Source organism: Aspergillus undulatus, assembly GCF_047715775.1.
Source record: "Aspergillus undulatus strain CBS 261.88 unplaced genomic scaffold BDV17scaffold_4, whole genome shotgun sequence".
Taxonomy (NCBI): domain Eukaryota; kingdom Fungi; phylum Ascomycota; class Eurotiomycetes; order Eurotiales; family Aspergillaceae; genus Aspergillus; species Aspergillus undulatus.
The window spans coordinates 128,679-149,255 of NW_027396608.1; the positions used below are offsets into that span (position 1 = coordinate 128,679).

Sequence of the window (20,577 nt, forward strand, 5' to 3'; positions counted from 1 at the left end):
TAAGATACAGACTATCTCTATTGGCAAACATATCGAGAGCCATATGGCACAATTATAGAACCTTTCCAACGCCGTACAAATGAAAAATCAAACCCATATCAGTCATGTCAATATACATGTCCTTGACGCCAGGAACCCTGGAAATCAAATCGTTCCGAGCAATCAAGTTAGGATGCTCTGACAGCGAGTGGCCCTTATATCACAGGAAAACCCCCAATGAAGCCCAACCCCAACGCCCTCACCTTCCAAGAGTAGCGTCCATGGACAGGAGACGGGATAAGTCTGTCCAGAATCTCCAGCCACAGTCCACAAACCGACTCATACCCAAGCTATGTGTATCGTCACGGGCATATAAACCAAAATTGCAGACCAAGTATGCTGTATACGTAGCGATAAATGCTGAAGCGCGACGAGCGAGCTTCATGTCGTCGGCATGTTTTCTTCAAAGGGGAACTTCGTTTCCAAAGCGAGATCGAAATTAAATAGAGGGATTGCTGATTACCGAGGTGCATCCCAATCTTGAACCTTGACTGTCAATCCCGGGCTACTCGGAGCCAGCTTGTGTGATGGCTGCTGCAAAGCGGCCGCTTGCACGGCAGCCTGGGAAGGCTGAGGTGGTCCGGTCCCGGATCGGCGTCGTCTCTCTCGCTCCAGGGGGCCAGGAAGATCGCTACGTTCGGGGCCAGAGCGGAATCGGTGGCTCATGTTGACCCAGGTTCCATTCCCATCGTCCTCTTCTCCAAGCCAGTAGTTCTTGCCGACACTGATCATAAGACGACCCAGCTTCCCCCTCCAACCTTGACCATCGGGGCTATAGGGCGAGAATGGGTCACGATCGATATCGGGAACGCTGGCCATGCTGGCCATGCTAGCGGCTGAGGTGTTGCGGCTGTGGGTGGGTAGTCGAGTGTGACGGGGCATCGCAACATATAGTCGAAGCGCGTGGCGGGCAAAGGCAAGCATAACGAAAACGAAGTACAGACGAATGCTCCAAAGTGCGCAGATGAAAAAGATGCTTTGGAAGCTCTCCGGTTGAGTGACGGCATTGCCGAGTTGGTCCGCGTTCCGCGCGCCCCTGGCCGTCCTGGCAGTATCGTACTCCGAGCCGGTGAATCCCGCAGTCTGACCGATCGTGTCACTTCCCGGGCCCGATGCCTTTCTAGTCTCGTCCGAGTCGGTATGTTGGGCGATTACCAAAAACCATGTCACACCGAAAGCCGCGGTGTAGGCAGCGTTGATCGCACTATCGAAGACGTATAACCAGGCGAGAGCGAGACATTGCAGCGGAGATTGCTTTCGAATGTGAGGGAAGAGGAGTACAGTGAGAACGAGCGCAATGATAGAGTAGAGGTACATGGACAGCTGAACGGGGGAGAGGTGGTAGCCGGTCAACAGAGCGAGTAGGCCATAGAGACCGCTAATTTTGTTCAACAACAGCGATAAGGTAATAAGCGAAGCGCCTGTTTGCAAGCTCATAACGTAGAGGAAGGTCTATTGTTGCGAACCCCCGTCGCCGGGGTAATAATCCGTTAGTGATCGATCCCGCTGACGGAAGAGGTATGAAGAACACGAACTTACCCGTGGCCGCGGAATGCGGAGAAAACGAGGAAGCAACCCCATCTTGGATATCGCCAGGCGGGATATCGAAAGATTGGGTTCTAGAGAGCTGGAATAAAAGGAGAGCGAGACGAGGCCAGCAGCAGCAGCAGTAGCAGAACAATGAAAGAAGAGAGAGCTGGGGGACGAAAAATAGGCTGAGGTTGTCAGCCCAATAGCCAGCGCTTACCCAGGGGCGGCGTTCCGACGTCTCCGTCCCCGGGCGATCGTTTCCTTTTATTTTGTCACACCTCAGTCCATGTACTTGCGACCTTGCTGTATGGCGTTATTTTGCTTCACTTGTTTCGAATATGCGAGCCCCTGTATTATTTTAGTCTGAGCAGTCTGCAAACTCATGCGCAGGGTTGAATCATTTATTCGTATTCGTTTCCAGAAGAAGCAGTTTACCTGAAGCATGGCCTCACTATATGTGGGTCGCCTCACCAAGCCACCTGATTTTCATAACAGCATGGGCCCAGTCATGGCAGTGCTCTGTGAAGACTGTCGTCATTATTATCGTTTTATCCCGAGTCATGGGAATGTGATTTTGACCTGTGATATACACATATCGGTGCTGACTTTTGGGACATGGCCTTTCTCTAAGTCAGAAAACTTGTAATGAAGAGCGAGGCAAGTATCAACCGCTAAACGGCAGAGCTGCTGCTGCTGCTCAAAGATAGAAAGGCACAGGGCACAGCTTTCTAGTAATCATGCTGCCTGTTTCTACCCATTGACGCGCCTCGAATTCCGGCGTAAATGTGATACAATGTGACCTTAGGAAGTGTACAGCAGTCCAACTAGGAAAGAAACCAAGTTACTAACGATGAACACAGACCAAGGAAGATGCTGATACAAGCAGAACGCCCTCCAATAAGCCTCAAATGGCGATAACAAGAGAAAGCAACCATTCATAAACGGCATTGATCTAGACTCGCTAGTCAACTCATGAATAAGGAAAATGTACATCTTAAGAATGGCAGATATTATGGACAACCTCAAGCATCATCATTGTTGAGTTTCAGGCGGGTGCGGCAGGGGTGACATAGGTGGGTGGTACAATCATGCAGGTAGAGCCTGATAAGCTTAGCAGGCGCATCCTTCGTTACTCGTGGTCTCTTTAGGTTGGATATTAACGTCAATCACTATAAATCAGTCAGCAAGCAATCCACAATATACGCTGCGGTGGACGAACTCTGGCTTTCTCCCCTGTTGGCTTCTCCATCCATGCCGGGCAGCGCTTGGGCTATCCGCCTGAACAGCTGCTTGACGTTGTGGCCAACTTTTGCACTAGTCTCAATGAACATCAAGCCGTTCTTCTTCGCCTCCTCTTCACCCTGCGCTGTTGTGACCTCGCGCTTGTCGCTCAAATCGGTCTTGTTGCCCACTAGCACAATAATCACGTCGTTTCCGCGCTCACCCCGCACATCATCGATCCATTTTCGAGTGTTTTGGAAGGACTTGGCATTTGAGATATCGTAAACAACGACAGCAACGCTGGAGTCGCGAATGTAAGAAGGGATCAGGGATCGGAATCGCTCTTGGCCGGCCGTATCCCACAGTTGAAGTCGTACGGTTCGGTCTTCGAGGTACATAGTCTAACGCGACAATTTTTAGCATTTCGATGAGAAAGGTATTGTAGACAAAGTGATGATATCCCTCTGTCCTGAGACAATGGCGGGGTCCGGCTTACCTTTGACAAGAAGTCAATTCCAATTGTCGCCTGATATGTGTTGTCAAACGAGTCGTACATGAACCTAGTGATCAACGACGTCTTTCCCACTGAAAGCAAACATTAGAATCAATGCGCCTGGTGTACCAAGTGACCGAGCGTATGCGTACCGCTCTGCTCGCCGAGGAAGACAAGCCTAGGTTCGAGTTAGCATCACATCCAGACACTATCTAGTCACTCCATTCGACGTACTTGAACTTCTTCAATGGGTTCGAATACGACCCTACGGCGGATGTTGAAGCCATGGCGACACGGCGAATGTAGAATCAGGGGAGATCGGGCGGTGGAGGGGGAGGAATAGGAGTTGGAAAGATTAAAAACGACGTAAGGTCATAGAAAGCGGGACAAGGAAGAAGAGGAGGAGAGAAATAATACAAAGGAGCCTAGAAGAGGCTGCGACCAAACCGGCGGCGTGCAAGGTGTCGAGAGGTCGAGAATCAATTATTGAGAGGGAGCTCTAGTATGAGACGGTCTGGGGAACGGGCAGGCAGGCCAGTCTACTCTGATAGCGAGCCATGGTCCGTGTCACGGCCAAAGGTGCCCTCGCCGCCCCGCGGAATAAAGGCGGCCCGATCTCCACCCACGTACGACTTGATGCTTCCCTGCTCAGCCCGGCTGCTGCCAGAGATCAGAGCTCCGCCAAACTGTCAACCGCCGCCTTTTAGCTCACCATCACGCTCCTTAAGACCTTGCAGCTTGGTTTGGTACCCTTCAGTCTACGGTTGTTTACCAGATCGGCGGTCGTCATGGGTCTCATCTATCCTGCCGGTTTCGCAACCGTGGCTTTCCTGGTCATCGGAGGGTGTAAGTGGCCGCTGAGCGAGCGACTGGCGGCCATACGCTAATATCTACTAGATATGCTCTTTCATGGAGAGGGTGAAGCATTCAATGTATGATCAGCTTTCGATACTCCGCGCCCAAGAACCCCGCTTACCCAGTCTAGGTCGGCCAATTCCTCGAATCCGTGTCTCCGTATGTTTGGGCGAACATCGGTATTGCTCTATGCATTGGGTTATCAGTCGTCGGTGCCGCCTGGTATGCTACACACAATGGGGCGATTATCTAGTGGTTGAGTCACTAACAGAGCCGCTTCAGGGGTATCTTCCTAACGGGCTCATCCATCGTCGGCGGAGGTGTCAAGGCTCCCAGAATCCGAACCAAGAACTTGATCTCCATCATTTTCTGCGAAGTCGTCGCTATCTACGGTGTCATCATGGCCATTGTCTTTTCCTCCAAGCTCAACCTCGCAACCGGCGATGAAATCTACTCCGCGAGCAGTTACTATACCGGCTATGCGCTGTTCTGGGGAGGAATCACTGTTGGCATGTGCAATTTGATTTGCGGTATCTCTGTTGGTATCAACGGTAGCGGTGCAGCTCTTGCCGATGCCGCGGACCCCAGTTTGTATGTCTCCCGCCCACTTCTTTTACTCTAGCAAACAACTAACGGTTTGGCAGGTTCGTCAAGATCCTCGTCGTCGAAATTTTCAGTTCAGTCCTAGGATTGTTTGGTCTTATTGTCGGTCTCTTAGTCCAAGGAAAAGCCAACGACTTTGGCGTTGCGTCCTCGTAAGACGACTTGGGTCTTCTCTGCGAGAAGAGCCTTATGTCGGCCGAAAGCATCTCATCTACGACTTCTCCTACCTCATTTCTTGGCTTCATCTTGTCCTCTTATATAGCGCATTGAGGCGTATGGGTCGAATTCGGCTGTTGACTTTTTGTCTGCTTGAGTTTCATGGATAGGTCATCTTGGTTCAGATGACGAGCCCGGATGGTCATGATGTACAGTACAGGCGCCGGAAATAATTGACATGGACGTTTCTATTTATCATAGACCAATGAACATTCCCAAATATAGTGAAACAGACACCAACACCAGTGCCAGCCTCGCCTCTATTCCAATTTAATCCAATCATAATGCAGCTTGAGGCTGCTTCTTCACAAAAACCGCCTCCGCACTCGTACACACCTCCCCCAACGCATCCCGAATCTCCCCAGCCACAAAAACCTTCCTCCCCTCAACCCTCTCCACCCTCGCCGTCGCAACAATCACAACCCCGTTCCCCTCCCCTGTTCCTAAGTCCTCTCGCACAAAAGCAGGCCTCAAGTACCTAACATCCAACCGAGCCGTAAACATCCCCAACCCCGCATCAACCCCCTCCGCAGCGATAAGGTTTCCGCAAACCTCGTCCATAACCGTCGCCAGGAACCCACCATGCGCGATCCCGTCTTGGCCTGTTATACCGGGGCCGATGTGTAGTAGTAAGTGGCCCTCTGGGATGGGGTGGGGGCGGGAGAGGAAGAGGGTTGTGTATACCGCCCCAGCTGACGGGAAGGATGAGGAAGTGGTAGAGTGGGAATTGGAATTAAGGGTGAAATTGAAGAAAGGGTTCGGAATTTTTGTGCTTGTTGGGGTTGTTCTTGTGTGGAGGGTGTATTTTGGTGTCGTTGTTAGGAGGGAGGATGTGAGGGGGTTGTTGAGGAATATTGGTGGGATGTCGGGTTCGGAATCGGATATCATTTTTTATGGGGTTGAAAGGTTTACACCGCTTAGCCGTTTGATTGTTTGTATTGGATTAGTGTGTTGAGGATGTAAGGCGTGTAGTTGATTGTTTTGGGGGAAGCGTTGTTGATATCCGGACTGTTGTATACATTTGCCAGCTAGGGTGGAAAAGATATCGGCGGTGCAGGAGACGATCTATGCTATGACTTGACCATGGCAAATTTCTCGGTAGCATGTAACGCAAATAAGACTTGATAATTCATAGAATGAAGTAGTTAGAGTATCGGTTATGCTAGGAGGATCGCCACTGAATATATTCGATTATCGTTGATTCCCCTCTCGTCGCATTCTATACCGACGGCAGCCGAGGCATCTCGACCGGTCCGCCGGAATGCACCAAGACGTTTATAGAACCCGAGATTGGTGAGTTAAACTACAGCTAATTTACCTCTTCCTTGATATTCAAAACAGAGATAGGGGACAGGGATAATTCTAAAACTGTTAGAGTGCTGTTATATTTGCGATTGAAATCAGGGTGAATGTAGCCAACCATGTCCCAAACGGGTATATCTATCATCAAAACATATTCATATCTACATCAAAATGAGTATCAAAGCACCACATCCGCCACTCTAAATCACCTCTTATGATACTTCCACCCCTTCTTCTTCTCCGCCCTCAAAGCCGGAAGTACACCATCGCGACTCTGCTTCCTCGCAATTTCAATAACCAAAAAGCGAACAAAGTCCGTAAGCGTCCAATAACTACTATGCGCACTAAGCATATTCAAATACTGAATATTCAATGCTCCCCCGCCACCAGACAGGAAGTAATCGACCTGCCCGTTATCATTGAGAAGGAGCATTCGCTTCTCCGCAATCTCCTCGCGGGTGAAATCGTGCGTTTCCATTTCGACGTTTGATGGTAGCTTTGCGATTAGTGAGGGGCGCTCGGGGGCCGAAATGGCGGACGTGTTCCAGCGGAAGGTTGAGCCGAGTGAGCGCCAGATGGAGGCGGCGGAACCGGGGATCGCGGCGGGCTTGAGAGAGTTGGCAAGGTCGCTGTCGACTGCGGCGTTGACGCGGTAGGCGATGGCTAGGCGGTTAGTGAGGGGAGAAGTATTGGGATAGTGCGTTGACTTACGGTCTGTTGTGTGCATGATGTTGTAGAGATTGTCTATGGCCAGGCAGCCATACTCGTCGACCTCACCTGCTACGCCGCGGAGTCGGTCGTCGCCGTTGGAACCTGGTTTATCGCGGCCCTTACGGGGAGAGAGATTTGCTACCGAGTGTTAGCCCTGGCGCAAATTTTCTGCAATATCTTGTACGCGCCTTTGTTGATAAACAAGAATAAGCCCACCGGGCTACCGCAGATGAACAGGTTCTTCGTGTCGAACTCGAAAATGTCTGGGCGAGTGTTGACGTTGGAAAAATCAAAGTCGGGGATTTTTGTCGGCTGATGACTGAGAATGTCGACTGCCATTGCGCTACCGAGCGAGTGAGCAAGCAAATGAACACGACCATTCTGTTGGAAACCAGGATTGTTCTTGCACCAAAGACGGAAGACCCGGTTGGCCTCTTTGACGACGGCTTGTATCATCTTGGGTTTGTGGTGTGACAGATAATAAGGAATGTCGAGAATAACATCGCTGATCAGGGATCGAACAGCAGGTATCGTCTCTGGAGTGATGTCTTTCAACGTGAAATGGTTTGAAGCTGGGTCACCTGTCACCTGAGACTCGAGATGGGCGTCTTCCAATGACAAGGTTGAGCGCCAGTTGATGGGCAGCACCATGATGCCACTATGGCCGTCTCGCACATGCGGCCATACTTCTTCGCTGTTAAGCTCGACATTGACCTGTCTCCGAAATGCGTTGATGGCGTGCGTGAAATGAAAGCTCTCCATGCGCTCCGAGAGTTTCTGTCCAATACCGTGTATGACGAAGATGAGGTCTGTTGGTGTAGGTCTTGACTCCTCCATCGCACAGGCATAGCAGATTTCGCCGCTCCTACCAGGTCTCATTGTTTTGTCGTGGGTTCCGCGAAGGTAATTCCGTACGTCTACGGGACTAGGTTTGGATGGATGTAGATGCTCCCAGGCACGCCGACTGAAACCACGAATAACGGGTATACCGATTTGGCGCCCTTTCCGTATGAGGCTGAGAGGTCTCCTCCCTCTCGACACTGACGGTAGCAAGCTGGGGCGAAGTATCTGCGCATTCTTTCCATCGGCAAAGATGACACTGGAGGTCATGTAAGGCTTAACAGCTGCAGCATGCGCAGGCGAACCACCCGAAGCCCAATTATCAGCATAATTTGCCCCAACTTCTCCGGCTTCCGCTTCGGCATCAGCGGCAGCACCTAAATGCACTTCGTCTTCTCTAGGCCATAACCTATGCACGATCTTCATCTCAGCGTCTGCCCCGTTTTCCACACAGCTGTTTAATTCGTCTTGCCATGTTTCGGTCCATGGTTTGAGATAAGCGTAGCCCTCCTCCAGTTTGTTGGCCAGTTCGGTTTCTACCGGCAGCATCGTGTTCTTGTAGAACCATGTTGCACGAAGGACATTGGATATATCGTGAAGTGGGCTCCAATAGATCGGTTTCATCTACGACAAATAAGTATTTATAGATCAAGATCGGATGCAAAAGTACCTTTAGATCTGGTAGCTCCACCAGGTGGAGTCGAGACACGCCTACGGGGATTTTCGTGCGGGCATCATCTTCGTCTGCATCGGCGTCAGTGACCTTAGAGTCATCCAGCGACTCCTCCTGGTAAATGCTTGTTCTGAGTCCAGAAGGTTTCGATGCAGTATAGCTTGAACTGGCTGTTTGGTGCTCATGATGCAGCTCCTGACCCCCGTCCCAGTCGATGGACCGCGATAAAGGGCTGGATGGTTGGGTAGGAGGAGCTCTTGCGAACGGTGATCCACTAATGCTCGCATCGCGGGAATATTGACCCTGAGGACTCGCGCTTCCTTCTTCAAGGTTATCTTCGGTCCGTGATCCGCTGAGCTTTCGCCTGAAACTCTTCGCGTTGACGGGCGGGGATATCTCTCTCTTGCGATAGAGGGGGCTGGCTATTGAGATGCCCTCTCCAAGACTGCTGTCTTTAGATCCACCATCTTTGTCCGCTCGGCCTTGACCTTCATTAGGCCCAGATGCAGGTCTCTGTGGTAGCGTTTGTGTATATGAACTAGGCAGAGTACCAGCGCGTGGCTTGATTGAGCCGCCGCTCAGGCCCGTTCTCCCACGGCTACCTGCTTGGCCCTCCGTTGTCACTGGCCTCCTCCCGGGAACGTCTATCCCACTTTTTGTGTCCGCAGCATCGACATGGCGAGCCTTGGCCTTTCTGGCCTTCTTGAGCTTATTTCCCCGCTTTATCGACAGCCAGGCCTCCTCAAGCGCGATGTTGTCTCTCACGGAAAATGGCTGCGGCGGTACTCTAGCGTCCACGGCCTGACCGCTGGCGGGAGGTGGGAGCGAACTCAAAGGGTCGTCTATCGGCAAAGAGGAGACGTAGAAGAACTGAGGTCGGGGAGGAGGAGGCTGAATCGACGTGTGCCAGGTGGAAGGATTCGGGTCGTCATCGGCGAGGAGGCATGTCGGTCCGTAGGTATGTCGAGGGCCAGCCATGGTCGAGTTTGCGAGGGTATTCTCTCAAGGATTAAGAGGGAGGGCTATAAGGAAAAATAGCTGAAGCGGTCAGTCGCGTAAGACACTCATCGTGGTTATCACAGAGCTCGAAGGATTGGCTGCAGCCTTCAGTCCTGGCAAGGACTAGCCGAGTGTTTAGCGAGGGGTGACATCAAGAGCAGCGTCCATGAAGCTGGAAATAACCAGATAGGAGAGATGATTCATCAAAATCAAGCCGCAGAGCTCAGTCACTTGTAACCTGGGAGAACTCGAAAGGTTGGAAGGTTGTTGAGGCTGGCTTGTACCTTTGTTGATCAGCCCGTGAGCCGATGACGTCGCACGGCCATGGCCAAATAAATAAAGGTCCCTCTTTTCCCGCACACTCCACGACACCGCTTATTTACTAAATCTACGACCCACAAGACTACAGTCTCTTACTACGATCTACGATCAAAAATGATGGCAAGCAGGTGAAAAATATATTGAAGTGGCCATGGACGAAAGTAGTGAGAAAATGCACTTCCTGTTGCGAAGGATAGCAGAACAAAAGCCGAGGACTACCGAGGACTAACGAGAAGCAATGTTGGGTATTCATAAAATATGATCCGCCAATAACACATTGTAAAATATACAAGATGAAGTTGAAGTGAAGAAACGCCAGAAGAAACAGGGTCTTAGTGCGAAGAGTAGCTCGTCCGCGGCGACATGCTTCGCGATGACATGCTCCGCCCACCGCCAGTAAGATAATTCCTCGCCCGCTGCTCCTTCATAAGAAATAGTGTCCGCAGTTGCAGCTCTTCGAAGACGAGAAAAGTGGTAATTGGCGCACCCAGCATATCGAGCAGCTTCTGGATGTCGCGCATGTGCTTGCGGATGGCGCTGTCAGGAGCACAGAAGGTGCGGACGCTCATCTCCTTGACGACGGTCTTCCAGCTCTGGAGATTCGAGTGAAGAGCCACTGGGTTGGTTGAGCTTTCCCCATTGAAATGCAGTGTTCGAATGTTTGACAGGATTAGCTGGCGCTGGGTGGCTTGGTCGAACTGGAACTCCACCACGTCTGGTCGGTTTTTGGAACCCCAAAAGTTGTTGACTTTTCTGATGGACTCTTTGGAGATGCGGCCACCCTCGTATTGCTCGACAAGGAAGCGATTGGCGCTGGTACGAATCATGACTTCCATATCCGAGTAGAGTTTGGCTTGGACTGTGGGATCCAGCGAGATGGCAACCGTTGACGAGGGCAAGACTTTCGACTGACGCGGGCCATAGAATGGGACTGGGTGTGGTTTGACCATATCGACGGCATCAACAGCCTAGCACGTTAGAGCTGGTCTGGAAGGAGAAGGGAGTTCGACTTACAATTCCTTCAACCTGCTGCTTGAGCTTCTTTCCGAGACCTATCACTCTCTTGTCCTTTGGCTCCTTGGGCAACGGTGCCTCCAACTCCGCGGTAGAGCCAAGCCAGCCACCTGCACCGAATAGCTGTTTGCGGGAAGACCTCACGTTGCCAAGGGCACGATCGACCAGATCAATGGCCACGCCGGAGTACTCATCCTCAGTGCACTCACGCACAGGAGACAAAGGCCGTCTCAGGCATTCGTCGCCATCAACGATTGCAATCTGGCTTGACTCGAGGCCATACTGTTGGTCGTAGGTAGGTTTGCATTGACCGCCGTTGTGAAAGGTGACATTTGGGCTCTGAGGGCATGAAGTATCGGCACGGAACGAGGGAGATGTAGCAATGTCCATTGGTGGAGAAGGAAAATCGAAGCCAGAGGCCATCGACGGAAGCGAGGTGGAACTCGACAAGCCACCCATGCAAAGGGAGTTATCCGATCCATCGCGAGGGTCGTCCCAGAAGGTCTTGTACTCGTAGAAGGGGTTCAGCTTGACGATATCCTCGTAGGTGAGGCCTCTGCTTCTCCGTTAGCACTGCATTGCGCCGTCTATGGCTGTACTTATTCGAGATCGAGCATGATGGGGACTTCGCAAGTCTTGGGAGTCATCTTGGTGTAGAGTAGGGCTTGGTCGGATTACTTGACGGTGCAATTCGATCTTGATACTTGAGAATGGTAGACACGAGAGATCTTAAACGAAGACGGAGAAAGAAGCTGAAGCTCAGACGAAGATCTGGTATACGGAGAGGACGAATCTATGTTGCTTTATCTGTCGTTCCAGCTATTCTACGTGAACCCGTCCATACGCGTATAGCTATTGTTGATGGATGATATTGAAGAAGCCATTCATAACAGTAGCTTTGTGAATCCGTCATTGATGCTTCTCTTGTTCTGCTGCAGGGTAGTGGGTGGAGTGTTGAGACGAATATCCACGCAGTCAGCCAGGAAAGGGGGATCAGGGACCTTTTCTATTCTCTCTCAACCACGCTATTTAAGGACCACGCTATTCAAGGTTAATGAAACAATAGGATTAATAGACAATGGGAATCAGAATAACAGACCAAGCCATTGTTTCATTGCTGATTGTTTCCACTCTCTGTTGCCTATCGAGTATTGAGGCCTATGAAGTAACACCGATAATCGCCCGGAGGAGCTCTGCCCTGTTTAGATCCAGAGCAGTAACAATGAGAGTTAACGCCCATAAGGCGACGAGGTATTCAACTCGATATGCCGTAGACAAGGTAGGTAGGTATCTAAGTAGACGAGATGCACTAGGGACCCGATCAGCTATGATCTCCATCCTAGTGGGTATGAGCGCGGTCTAATCCTACAATGCTGCGTAAACGTCACAGCCGAATGCAATACCCTACGCGATCTGTGGAAAATACCTGGATCCTACATCGGCGGCACGGAAACCAAGACGGTATCGGTGTTGTACTTCAGATCTGGTAAACAGCCGTGACCGAGTGCCCGCGGATTGGACATTAGCAGGTTTATATCAAGTGCCTGAAGCTGGGACTGATACCAGGGATGACGGATATGCGGCATGGGGTTCCACCACAGCTACGACCAGGGACGGCGGTGGAGCACGGTAACTTAGAAAGTCTCGAAAATCTTGGCGGGATGTCAGGCACGGAAGATGAAGTGAGGTTATCCAGAGTATGTGCGGGATTTCCGGTCTCTGCCTGCGAAGTCCAGCTTTCGATAGACTCAGCCAGCCATTGAACTGAACAATTGTTGAACTCGGATCAATGCCCCTGGTGGCTTGCTGAAGCAGGATGGCCGGTGGTCAGCAGCCCTCGGCTCAGTGTAGAATGTTTGCAGCCTGGAGGCCAACACAGCTGGAGAGCAGCTCAGCCAATTGGCGTTGTGATGATGCACAGGAAATCCCGGGCGTGCTGCCGACGGTTGGGTCACGTGCGTGCTCTCCACATGCCGAAGTGCTAACCGTCTCCACCCGCTCTCCAGTCTGCAGGCCCGGAAAATGCACCGGCATTGGCTTTGCCTCCCCGCAGTTTCCCAGCAGCAAACCCCCCCAGCGCGCCTTGGCCTGTTCCCAACTTCCCAGCGGGCCTCTTTGGCTCAGCCTACTAGACCTTCTTGTCCTTTCTTTGTCTCCGTGATCCAGCCGAGATGACTGCCGTTGTGGTCCTCCGTTGGACCTTAGCATCGCAACCGGTATGCTTTCCCCAGTCGCGCCGAATTCTTATATATGAGCTCCTTAGCCCGTCGAAAAGATGACTGCTATTCCTTCTTTATCTGCTCATCCAACAAAAGCCGGTGGTGTCAAAAGGTAGCTATCTCTTCCTGTCTGGCTCTGGCTCTTGGCGATCGTCACCAATTCCGTTTCGGTTCCTGTCCACACCATAATGACGACCGACAGTTACCCCAAGAAGTATGACATTGTCATTGTGGGCGCTGGCCCCGTTGGCATTCTTCTCTCGCTGTGCATGTCCCGCTGGGGCTACAAGGTGAAGCACATCGACAACCGCCCCGTGCCTACCGCGACTGGCCGCGCCGATGGAATTCAGCCGCGATCTACGGAAATCCTCCGCAACTTGGGGCTGAAGCGCCAAATCATGGCTTACGCCCCGGCCAAGGTGTACGACGTTTCTTTCTGGGACCCTCGCGCTGACGGAAAGGGTATTCAACGGACTGGCAACTGGCCCAGCTGTCCTCGCTTCATCGACACACGATACCCATTCACTACGCTCGTCCACCAGGGTAAGATCGAGACCGTTTTCTTGGATGAAATCAAGAAGGCCGGTACGACTGTGGAGAGGCCTTGGACTATCACTGGGTTCGAGAATGATGGCCGCGACGAAACCTATCCTGTGCAGGTCCAGCTGAAGTGCTTGGACACAAATGTCATTGAGACCGTTCGCACAAAGTACCTGTTCAGTGGTGAGGGTGCTCGCAGTTTCGTTCGGGAGCAACTTGGTATTCAGATTCGCCACAAGGATCCTATCTCCTATGTGTGGGGTGTCATGGACGGTGTTGTCAGGACCGACTTCCCCGATATTCAGGTGCGTTGGCTTTTGGACACATTACTTTGATCGTTTGCTAACAATATGACGTTGTAGACCAAGTGTACCATCCACTCCGATGCCGGCTCCATCATGGTCATCCCCCGTGAAGACAACATGGTTCGTCTCTACGTCCAGATCGCCTCCTCGACCGACCCCGACTTCAACCCCAGAAAGACCGCCACCGCCGAGGATGTTCAGAACGTCGCCAAGAAGATTCTTCAGCCATACTACCTGGAATGGGATCGCGTAGAATGGTACTCTGTATACCCCATTGGACAGGGTATCTCCGAGAAGTACACATTGGACGAGCGCGTTTTCATGGGAGGCGACGCTTGCCATACTCACAGTGTAAGTTTCCTTCGATACGCTCCAACGATCAAAAGCTAATTCCTTATAGCCCAAAGCTGGTCAGGGTATGAACACTGCCTTCCACGATGCTCTCAACATGGCTTGGAAGATCCACGCTGTCGAATCGGGACTGGCTAAGCGCTCCATTCTGAGCACCTACGAGACTGAGCGAAAGAACATTGCAGAGACACTGCTTGACTTTGATAACCGATATGCCGCTTTGTTCTCCAAGCGCCGCCCCAACGCCGGCGAAGTTGGCTCCGCTGCCAGCGCCGAAAGCAGCCGCAGCGCTGAAGAGGACCCGTTCGTGAAGACATTCAAGGATTCTTGCGAGTTCACCAGTGGCTATGGCGTCGCGTACCAGCCCAACATCTTCAACTGGGATTCGACGCACCCTGCGCAGTCTCCGCTGTTCAACGTTCCCGGTGTCAATTTGATTGTCGGAAAGGCCTTCACACCCTCGACTGTCACTCGCCTTGCGGATTCCAACTTCGTGCATCTCGAGCAGGAGGTTCCTGCAAATGGCGCGTTCCGCATCTTCATCTTCGCTGGTCGGCAGTCGAAGAGCAAGAAGGCCATCGCCGATCTTGCCGCCAACCTCGAAAAGGAGCGCTCTTTCCTCTCCGAGTACCGCAGGCCTGATATCGGCGAGGTTTCATTCTTCGAGAGGCACGCACCTCACTCCAAGCTCTTCACCCTCTGCCTGATCTACGCTGAAAAGAAGAACGACGTTGATATGGACTTGGTGCCCCAGATCCTCCGCGACTACCGCCACCACATCTACTCTGATGACATCCCTGACGTTCGGGTTCCTGACGCCAAGTACGCTGCGCACGAGAAACTTGGATTCAACCCTGAGAAGGGTGGAGTCGTTGTTACTCGCCCGGACAGCCACGTTGCCTGTACGGTGCAGTTGACCGAGGGTAGCGGCACCGTGGATGCTCTCAACGCATACTTTGGCTCGTTCTCGACGAAGCCATTGGGTCAGGACCAGCAGAGCCGCCTGTAGGTTGATTGAGGTTGTTGCGCTACCTTCTTTGATTATCTATTCATCCGATTGATATCCTTTGTTGGACACGACTTGTTTGATTCTTGATGATTAGCATTTTTGGCGTTGTTTGTACATACCTAGAATTGAACATCTTCAAAACTTTGAAATACCCCCGTAATTCTATGGCCATTGTCAGAGCCTTGTTGGGTGTCAAGTAGGACTATACAAAACCTCTACGTACTTTCCCATGCTGCGGGACTGAACACTCAAAAGCTTCAACTTTGCCCCGCTCGGAGGGTCGGAACTCCCACCACAAACACACTCTCGCATCACCAAACACCTTAGAAAGCTCAACAGCACCATCAAGATGCTCTCCCTGATTCTAACCGCAGAGCTCAACGGGTAGGGAATCCTCTCTTTGCGGCCAAGCACGTAATCAAGCTTGCTACGTCCAGCGCAGCAAGCCGTTTCCCCGCACCATGACATTCTCCGGTCCCTTCCCTCACATTGACCGATCCATCGACATTTGCTAATGTGAAGCAGGGTCACCGATCTCCGCCCCCAGGACACTGAGGAAAACCCCTACTACTACACCTTCAAGGTGCAGTGTACCTCATGCCGCGAGACACACCCGAACTGGGTGAGCTTCAACCGCTTTGTATGTGACACACCATCCGCCAAAATTTTAGCGATAATCCAAATCTAACAAGGACATTAGGAACAACACGAAATCCCAGGAAGTCGCGGCGAAGCGAACTTTGTCTGGAAGTGCAAGCTTTGTCAGGTACTAACCCACCATACCTACGCATGAGTACCTTGCTGGAACCTGCCGAACTAATCGATGATCAACCTTCTACGTATAGAGAACCCATTCCGCATCAATCCTCTCAGCCCCAACTGCCTATGCGGCTGGCCCAGATGACAAGCGTAAGGGCGGCAAGGTGATTGACCTTGAGTGTCGCGGGCTAGAGTTTACGGAGTTTAAGCCTGATGTTTGTTTTCCCTTTCAACTACTGACTCCTGACTATGGACTTGTGCTGATACTGTGTAGGGTGAATGGGAGGCCAAGGGGACAGAGTCCAACACGCTGTTTACCGGTATTGATCTCTCTGAGGGCGAATGGTATGATTATGATGAGAAGGCTGGGGATGAGGTTGCTGTTAAGGAGATTACCTGGGAATTAGGTAGGGCATGAGATTGCTCAAGCATGAAAATAACAGGAGCGGATGTAGCATTCGGACTGGTCTAAGTAATGAATTATTCAAATTATGGCTTCGAAGCTGAGTTGACTGTATCGCTGCACCATAGCTGCAGGTGCCTTAAAAATTTGAACTAGCCTGAGGCGACAATCAGTAAAGGCGGTGATTCCACGCTAGTCCCCATTGGGCGATTGGAAGCCGCGTCGAGCTTCAGCACATTTTCGGCCTGGGCGAACTACCTCAGCGATTGACCAGACCACCGCCTCCATTATCGCAAAGGGTATCCTTCAGCAGGCTGCTAATTCAAGGACTAATTGCTGTCCCTGATTATTGACTATTTGGAACGGACTGGCTCCATCCTCATCCAACCCAGCACCTAACTTCTCCGCAACCCGCTCAGGACCTTTCCATCATGAGTGTTTGTCCCCCTTCGTACTTGGCTTTCTATCATTTTTATGTCTTGAATATATACTGAGTTAATTCGCCGCAGCTTCAACCCGTGAATCCCCGCCCCTTCCTCCAGGCCAGGTACGCCAGCGATTCCGCACCTCAATCCGCAATCCGCAATCCGCGTCCCTTCACTTCACTTGGATATCTCGAATCTAACTAGCGCGCAGGGTCGGAAGCGAAGTCATCGTTCGCCTGAAATGGGGCCAGACAGAGTACAAGGGAAGACTGGAAAGCATTGATTCATATATGAATGTGCTGCTGCGGGATACAGAAGAGTACATTGATGGGAAGCCTACGGGGACTTTGGGTCTTGTGCTTATACGGTGCGTCTGGGCTCTATAATTCACACTGAGGGATTAATATTCCCTTGTTGTAAAGGTTGAATGAGAGTGCTGACTGGTTTTGTATGCTGCAGGTGTAACAACATCCTCTGGATGGGATCAGCAGAGAACGTCGAGATGACGGACTTGGGATTACGATAGACGGTTCGGTTCGGTTACGGATACGGTCGCGGGGAGCGTTCATATACCTAATTTCTCGTTGCTTGCCTGGTGATATGGTATGGAGAATGACGGCGTGGACTACCTCCAACAAGCGGTTCTGATTCTCGGCCATGTCCTTTAGCCCTCGGTTCGCGGCGTACGTGCTCATCAAGGATAGCTCTCGATAATGATCGGGACTGATCTGGGTTTGTTGGATTGGGCATACTGAAAAGTTGAAGTGCTTATGCCGGTTGATCGAGAATGATTGAGGTCCGCCGTCGCTGCTGCATTACAGGCGTGGAAAACATGGCGCGCTGATACGGGTTGAGTGGCATTCATTTATTCGATAATGTTCATGTATGAAAAATCTAGCCGTAGATCTAATAGATGCGGTGCAAACCTCATGCTCGGGCAGTTTCGTATGTATAAGAATGGTAACTTGTGTTGGAGATGCAGCGGCCAAGGTGATGCCATCGGTTGCCCCACCCTCGTCCTCCTCATCAACAACTACTAATACCGTCCCAATCTCTGCTCAACAGTACATCAGAATCCAACGACGATGACTTCCAAAGCTCAAACGAAAGATGACTACTTCAACATCGGCACATACAGCCGTCCGGTGACAACCTCAAGTCCCGACGCTCAGATCTGGTTCGACCGTGGCCTGATCTGGACGTACGCCTTTAATCACGAAGAAGCAGGTATTTGTTTCAGCAATGCCGTGAACGAGGATCCAAACTGCGCCATGGCATACTGGGGTCTTGCATATACACTCGGGCCGAACTACAACAAACCATGGCAGTTCTTCGATGAGAAGGAACTGGCAAGCACAGTGCAGAAGACTCACCAAGCCGCCAGCGACGCAAAGAAGCACGCACAAGCACAAGCGTCAGCCTCGTCATCTGGACCAAGGTCCGTGGAAGCTGCGCTCATCGATGCGGTCCAATACCGATATCCACAGGGACAACCGGCATCAGATTGCACGGCGTGGAACCAGCGCTATGCGGATGCCATGCAGGCAGTTTACCAGCTGTATTTGGATGACCTGGACATTGCGGCGCTCTACGCAGATTCACTGATGAATCTGACGCCTTGGGAATTATGGAATTTACGAACCGGCGAGCCGGCGCCGAACGCGAGAACGCTCGAGATTAAAGATGTGCTTGACCGTGCCTTGCAATTACCAGGTGGATTGAAGCACCCAGGGATCCTACACTTATATATCCATCTCATGGAGATGTCTGGAACTCCTGAGAAGGCACTGTCAGTTTCAGACCATCTCCGCGGCCTTGTCCCAGATGCAGGCCATCTGAACCATATGCCGACGCACCTGGACATCCTCTGCGGCGAGTACCGTGCCGCGATAGTCTCGAACTCACAAGCCATAGAGTCGGATAAACGTTTTGTGGCCATAGCCGGGCCCGTCAACTTCTATACCCTGTACCGCGCCCATAATTACCATTTCCGGATTTATGCGGCTATGTTTGCAGGTCAGTCGAGAGTCGCTTCGGATACCGCTGCGGAGTTGGAAGCTCAGATTCCTGAACAGCTGCTACGGGTTGAATCGCCGCCCATGGCCGACTGGTTGGAGGGCTTCCTGGCGATGAAGATCCACGTGCTGATTCGGTTTGGGCGGTGGGAGGAGATACTCGCGTTGGGACTTCCAGCCGATACAGAGCTGTACTGTGTCACGACGGCGATGTTCCATTACGGACGGGGTGTCGCGTTGGCTGCAACGGGGAGGATTGAAGAAGCTGCTCGTGAGCGGGAACTCTTTCAGGACAGCTGGAGCAAAGTACCCAAGAGCAGGATGCTATTCAACAACGCCTGCACTGACATCCTAGCAATCGCATCGGCCATGTTAGAAGGCGAACTCGAGTACCGTCGCGGTAACTTTGATGCTGCATTTAAGCACCTGGAGCACTCGATCACACTAGATGACACCCTGCCCTACGACGAGCCCTGGGGCTGGATGCAGCCCACGCGGCATGCCTACGGCGCGTTGTTGCTTGAGCAAGGGAAGATTGCGGAAGCGGCTGCGGTTTATGAGGCTGATCTGGGCATGGACGGCACGCTGCCGAGGGCATTGCAGCACCCGAATAACGTCTGGTCACTGCATGGGTACCATGAATGCCTTGTGAGGCTAGGGCGCAGAGCAGAGGCGAGGATCATACAGCAGCAGTTGAGGTTTGCGGCTGCGACAGCGGATATACCCATTCAGTCCAGTTGTTTTTGTCGCAGGGAGACAGATACTGCTCTAGTTTAATGAGAATGTATACCCTGCGCGAGTAAAAGCATTATCACGTTTTCACATGCCTTGCTGGGGGCTCCGCAGCCAATGTCTATCGGGGTGCATTTTCCGACTCCCCTCCGCAGGCGGCCCTGGTCCGCTCTATCCTCACGATAATATCTGCGGTATCTTCCGATGGGGAAACCAATATGCGGAGTAAAACGCCTTAACAGACATACTACTCTGTAACTCGATTCCGGTCGGGCGCGAGTCGCGGCTAGCGGATCTCCAACACATGCATAGTTACCAAGACCAAGACCATCGTACCTTAGATATCAAATCGTCTCGAGTCCAACAAGGACGTCATTCAAACCCTGGAGTAGACCACTCCGTTGTACTTTGTTCAGCAACCCAACCGGGATATTCTCGGCACCCTCACCGTCGGCGAACCTCCGAATTCTTCAGTCCCTGAACGGATAAAGAGGATGAAGAATCTTCTGCGGCAGATCCACAGATGGCGAATTGAATGGCCCACCCCGACCCAAAATTCAAGACATTTCAACGAGATCTTAAATCTGCGATCGAATCACAGTGGCCCATTCAGACAGCCCTCTCGCCTTGCCTTCCGCATGGGATTTGCGGATTCTTTCTTGCATTTTGGCGAGCACTAGCGGTATACAAGTGTTTGAAGGCTTCGCTTGATTCTTGAGAATTGAAAGTTTTACGGGTCTCATGCATGCGATATGCAGAATCCAACACGCTGTCAGACGCACTCGCCGCACTCGTCGTGGCGAGTCCCCGCATCAAGTCTCTCCTCCGACCACGGTCCTCGTCAGTCCTTCCTCAGCCGTGCAAGCATCCGAGATGGAGCCGTGGATGGCGGCGGTGGGCTCCATCGAGCTTCGATTGAATTTCCAGAAGCCGAGATTATTGTTGCTTCATTGGCTGTACTTTGAAGATCAGTAAAATCATTCAGTTTGAGAATGGAATTGT

The 20,577-nt window shown here is 51.8% G+C and overlaps 11 protein-coding genes across 11 annotated transcripts; 6 read left to right on the forward strand and 5 right to left on the reverse strand.

Annotated features, from left to right (window-relative positions):
• Nucleotides 1–498: 498 nt before the first annotated feature.
• BDV17DRAFT_287287 (inositol phosphorylceramide synthase regulatory subunit KEI1) lies at nt 499–1,476 on the reverse strand (the record flags this gene model as incomplete). The annotated part of the gene is made up of 1 exon (XM_073761134.1): nt 499–1,476. The coding sequence occupies one exon, from the start codon at nt 1,474–1,476 to the stop codon at nt 499–501; it is 978 nt and encodes a 325-aa protein (XP_073619749.1).
• Nucleotides 1,477–2,475: 999 nt separating this feature from the next.
• On the reverse strand, nt 2,476–3,932 carry BDV17DRAFT_143618 (Rab family GTPase YPT6). The gene is made up of 5 exons (XM_073754340.1): nt 3,518–3,932; nt 3,436–3,461; nt 3,287–3,375; nt 2,789–3,191; nt 2,476–2,738 (listed from the first exon to the last, which is right to left on the reverse strand). The coding sequence occupies exons 1-5, from the start codon at nt 3,568–3,570 to the stop codon at nt 2,680–2,682; spliced, it is 630 nt and encodes a 209-aa protein (XP_073619750.1). The 5' UTR covers nt 3,571–3,932; the 3' UTR covers nt 2,476–2,679.
• An 8-nt stretch (nt 3,933–3,940) lies between these two features.
• On the forward strand, nt 3,941–5,197 carry BDV17DRAFT_252430 (H(+)-transporting V0 sector ATPase subunit c''). Its single transcript, XM_073756549.1, has 5 exons — nt 3,941–4,129; nt 4,181–4,215; nt 4,269–4,360; nt 4,421–4,729; nt 4,783–5,197. The coding sequence occupies exons 1-5, from the start codon at nt 4,072–4,074 to the stop codon at nt 4,895–4,897; spliced, it is 609 nt and encodes a 202-aa protein (XP_073619751.1). The 5' UTR covers nt 3,941–4,071; the 3' UTR covers nt 4,898–5,197.
• A 39-nt stretch (nt 5,198–5,236) lies between these two features.
• Nucleotides 5,237–5,845, reverse strand: BDV17DRAFT_287290 (PaaI family thioesterase; the record flags this gene model as incomplete). Its single annotated transcript, XM_073761135.1, has 1 exon — nt 5,237–5,845. One exon carries the CDS (start codon nt 5,843–5,845, stop codon nt 5,237–5,239), a length of 609 nt encoding a protein of 202 aa, XP_073619752.1.
• A 472-nt stretch (nt 5,846–6,317) lies between these two features.
• Nucleotides 6,318–9,736, reverse strand: BDV17DRAFT_252441 (DDHD family phospholipase). The gene is made up of 4 exons (XM_073756550.1): nt 8,481–9,736; nt 7,159–8,434; nt 6,971–7,108; nt 6,318–6,922 (listed from the first exon to the last, which is right to left on the reverse strand). The coding sequence occupies exons 1-4, from the start codon at nt 9,459–9,461 to the stop codon at nt 6,465–6,467; spliced, it is 2,853 nt and encodes a 950-aa protein (XP_073619753.1). The 5' UTR covers nt 9,462–9,736; the 3' UTR covers nt 6,318–6,464.
• Nucleotides 9,737–10,132: 396 nt separating this feature from the next.
• BDV17DRAFT_252442 (uncharacterized protein) lies at nt 10,133–10,891 on the reverse strand (the record flags this gene model as incomplete). The annotated part of the gene is made up of 2 exons (XM_073756551.1): nt 10,818–10,891; nt 10,133–10,771 (listed from the first exon to the last, which is right to left on the reverse strand). The coding sequence occupies exon 2, from the start codon at nt 10,751–10,753 to the stop codon at nt 10,136–10,138; it is 618 nt and encodes a 205-aa protein (XP_073619754.1). The 5' UTR covers nt 10,754–10,771; nt 10,818–10,891.
• A 774-nt stretch (nt 10,892–11,665) lies between these two features.
• On the forward strand, nt 11,666–12,639 carry BDV17DRAFT_252443 (uncharacterized protein). The gene has a single exon (XM_073756552.1). It carries the CDS (start codon nt 11,679–11,681, stop codon nt 11,970–11,972), a length of 294 nt encoding a protein of 97 aa, XP_073619755.1. The 5' UTR covers nt 11,666–11,678; the 3' UTR covers nt 11,973–12,639.
• Nucleotides 12,640–12,817: 178 nt separating this feature from the next.
• BDV17DRAFT_252446 (putative FAD monooxygenase) lies at nt 12,818–15,385 on the forward strand. Its single transcript, XM_073756553.1, has 3 exons — nt 12,818–13,881; nt 13,939–14,232; nt 14,282–15,385. Exons 1-3 carry the CDS (start codon nt 13,225–13,227, stop codon nt 15,239–15,241), a joined length of 1,911 nt encoding a protein of 636 aa, XP_073619756.1. The 5' UTR covers nt 12,818–13,224; the 3' UTR covers nt 15,242–15,385.
• Nucleotides 15,386–15,538: 153 nt separating this feature from the next.
• On the forward strand, nt 15,539–16,502 carry BDV17DRAFT_252448 (CXXC motif containing zinc binding protein). The gene is made up of 5 exons (XM_073756554.1): nt 15,539–15,625; nt 15,767–15,881; nt 15,942–16,007; nt 16,087–16,215; nt 16,275–16,502. The coding sequence occupies exons 1-5, from the start codon at nt 15,591–15,593 to the stop codon at nt 16,416–16,418; spliced, it is 489 nt and encodes a 162-aa protein (XP_073619757.1). The 5' UTR covers nt 15,539–15,590; the 3' UTR covers nt 16,419–16,502.
• Nucleotides 16,503–16,656: 154 nt separating this feature from the next.
• On the forward strand, nt 16,657–17,758 carry BDV17DRAFT_252449 (small nuclear ribonucleoprotein F). The gene is made up of 4 exons (XM_073756555.1): nt 16,657–16,840; nt 16,913–16,950; nt 17,040–17,195; nt 17,288–17,758. The coding sequence occupies exons 1-4, from the start codon at nt 16,835–16,837 to the stop codon at nt 17,352–17,354; spliced, it is 267 nt and encodes an 88-aa protein (XP_073619758.1). The 5' UTR covers nt 16,657–16,834; the 3' UTR covers nt 17,355–17,758.
• Nucleotides 17,759–17,838: 80 nt separating this feature from the next.
• Nucleotides 17,839–19,845, forward strand: BDV17DRAFT_143779 (TPR domain protein). The gene has a single exon (XM_073754341.1). The coding sequence runs from the start codon at nt 17,914–17,916 to the stop codon at nt 19,618–19,620; it is 1,707 nt and encodes a 568-aa protein (XP_073619759.1). The 5' UTR covers nt 17,839–17,913; the 3' UTR covers nt 19,621–19,845.
• Nucleotides 19,846–20,577: the final 732 nt, after the last annotated feature.

Excerpts from the sequence above, each read along its gene's own strand:
- BDV17DRAFT_143618 (XM_073754340.1), bottom strand. The coding sequence starts at position 3,570 with ATGGCTTCAACATCCGCCGTAGGGTCGTATTCGAACCCATTGAAGAAG. Across the intron at positions 3,462-3,517 it reads AACCCATTGAAGAAGTTCAA|GCTTGTCTTCCTCGGCGAGC; the intron begins GTACGTCGAATG and ends ACTCGAACCTAG. Across the intron at positions 3,376-3,435 it reads CTTCCTCGGCGAGCAGAGCG|TGGGAAAGACGTCGTTGATC; the intron begins GTACGCATACGC and ends GTTTGCTTTCAG.
- BDV17DRAFT_252430 (XM_073756549.1), top strand. The coding sequence starts at position 4,072 with ATGGGTCTCATCTATCCTGCCGGTTTCGCAACCGTGGCTTTCCTGGTC. Across the intron at positions 4,361-4,420 it reads TCAGTCGTCGGTGCCGCCTG|GGGTATCTTCCTAACGGGCT; the intron begins GTATGCTACACA and ends GAGCCGCTTCAG. Across the intron at positions 4,730-4,782 it reads GATGCCGCGGACCCCAGTTT|GTTCGTCAAGATCCTCGTCG; the intron begins GTATGTCTCCCG and ends ACGGTTTGGCAG.
- BDV17DRAFT_252441 (XM_073756550.1), bottom strand. The coding sequence starts at position 9,461 with ATGGCTGGCCCTCGACATACCTACGGACCGACATGCCTCCTCGCCGAT. Across the intron at positions 7,109-7,158 it reads ATTCTTGTTTATCAACAAAG|CAAATCTCTCTCCCCGTAAG; the intron begins GCGCGTACAAGA and ends AACACTCGGTAG. Across the intron at positions 6,923-6,970 it reads CATCATGCACACAACAGACC|CCATCGCCTACCGCGTCAAC; the intron begins GTAAGTCAACGC and ends CTAACCGCCTAG.
- BDV17DRAFT_252443 (XM_073756552.1), top strand. The coding sequence starts at position 11,679 with ATGGATGATATTGAAGAAGCCATTCATAACAGTAGCTTTGTGAATCCG.
- BDV17DRAFT_252446 (XM_073756553.1), top strand. The coding sequence starts at position 13,225 with ATGACGACCGACAGTTACCCCAAGAAGTATGACATTGTCATTGTGGGC. Across the intron at positions 13,882-13,938 it reads CCGACTTCCCCGATATTCAG|ACCAAGTGTACCATCCACTC; the intron begins GTGCGTTGGCTT and ends ATGACGTTGTAG. Across the intron at positions 14,233-14,281 it reads ACGCTTGCCATACTCACAGT|CCCAAAGCTGGTCAGGGTAT; the intron begins GTAAGTTTCCTT and ends AATTCCTTATAG.
- BDV17DRAFT_252448 (XM_073756554.1), top strand. The coding sequence starts at position 15,591 with ATGCTCTCCCTGATTCTAACCGCAGAGCTCAACGG. Across the intron at positions 15,882-15,941 it reads GGGTGAGCTTCAACCGCTTT|GAACAACACGAAATCCCAGG; the intron begins GTATGTGACACA and ends CAAGGACATTAG. Across the intron at positions 16,216-16,274 it reads TTACGGAGTTTAAGCCTGAT|GGTGAATGGGAGGCCAAGGG; the intron begins GTTTGTTTTCCC and ends GATACTGTGTAG.
- BDV17DRAFT_252449 (XM_073756555.1), top strand. Across the intron at positions 16,951-17,039 it reads CGCCCCTTCCTCCAGGCCAG|GGTCGGAAGCGAAGTCATCG; the intron begins GTACGCCAGCGA and ends ACTAGCGCGCAG. Across the intron at positions 17,196-17,287 it reads TTGGGTCTTGTGCTTATACG|GTGTAACAACATCCTCTGGA; the intron begins GTGCGTCTGGGC and ends TGTATGCTGCAG.
- BDV17DRAFT_143779 (XM_073754341.1), top strand. The coding sequence starts at position 17,914 with ATGACTTCCAAAGCTCAAACGAAAGATGACTACTTCAACATCGGCACA.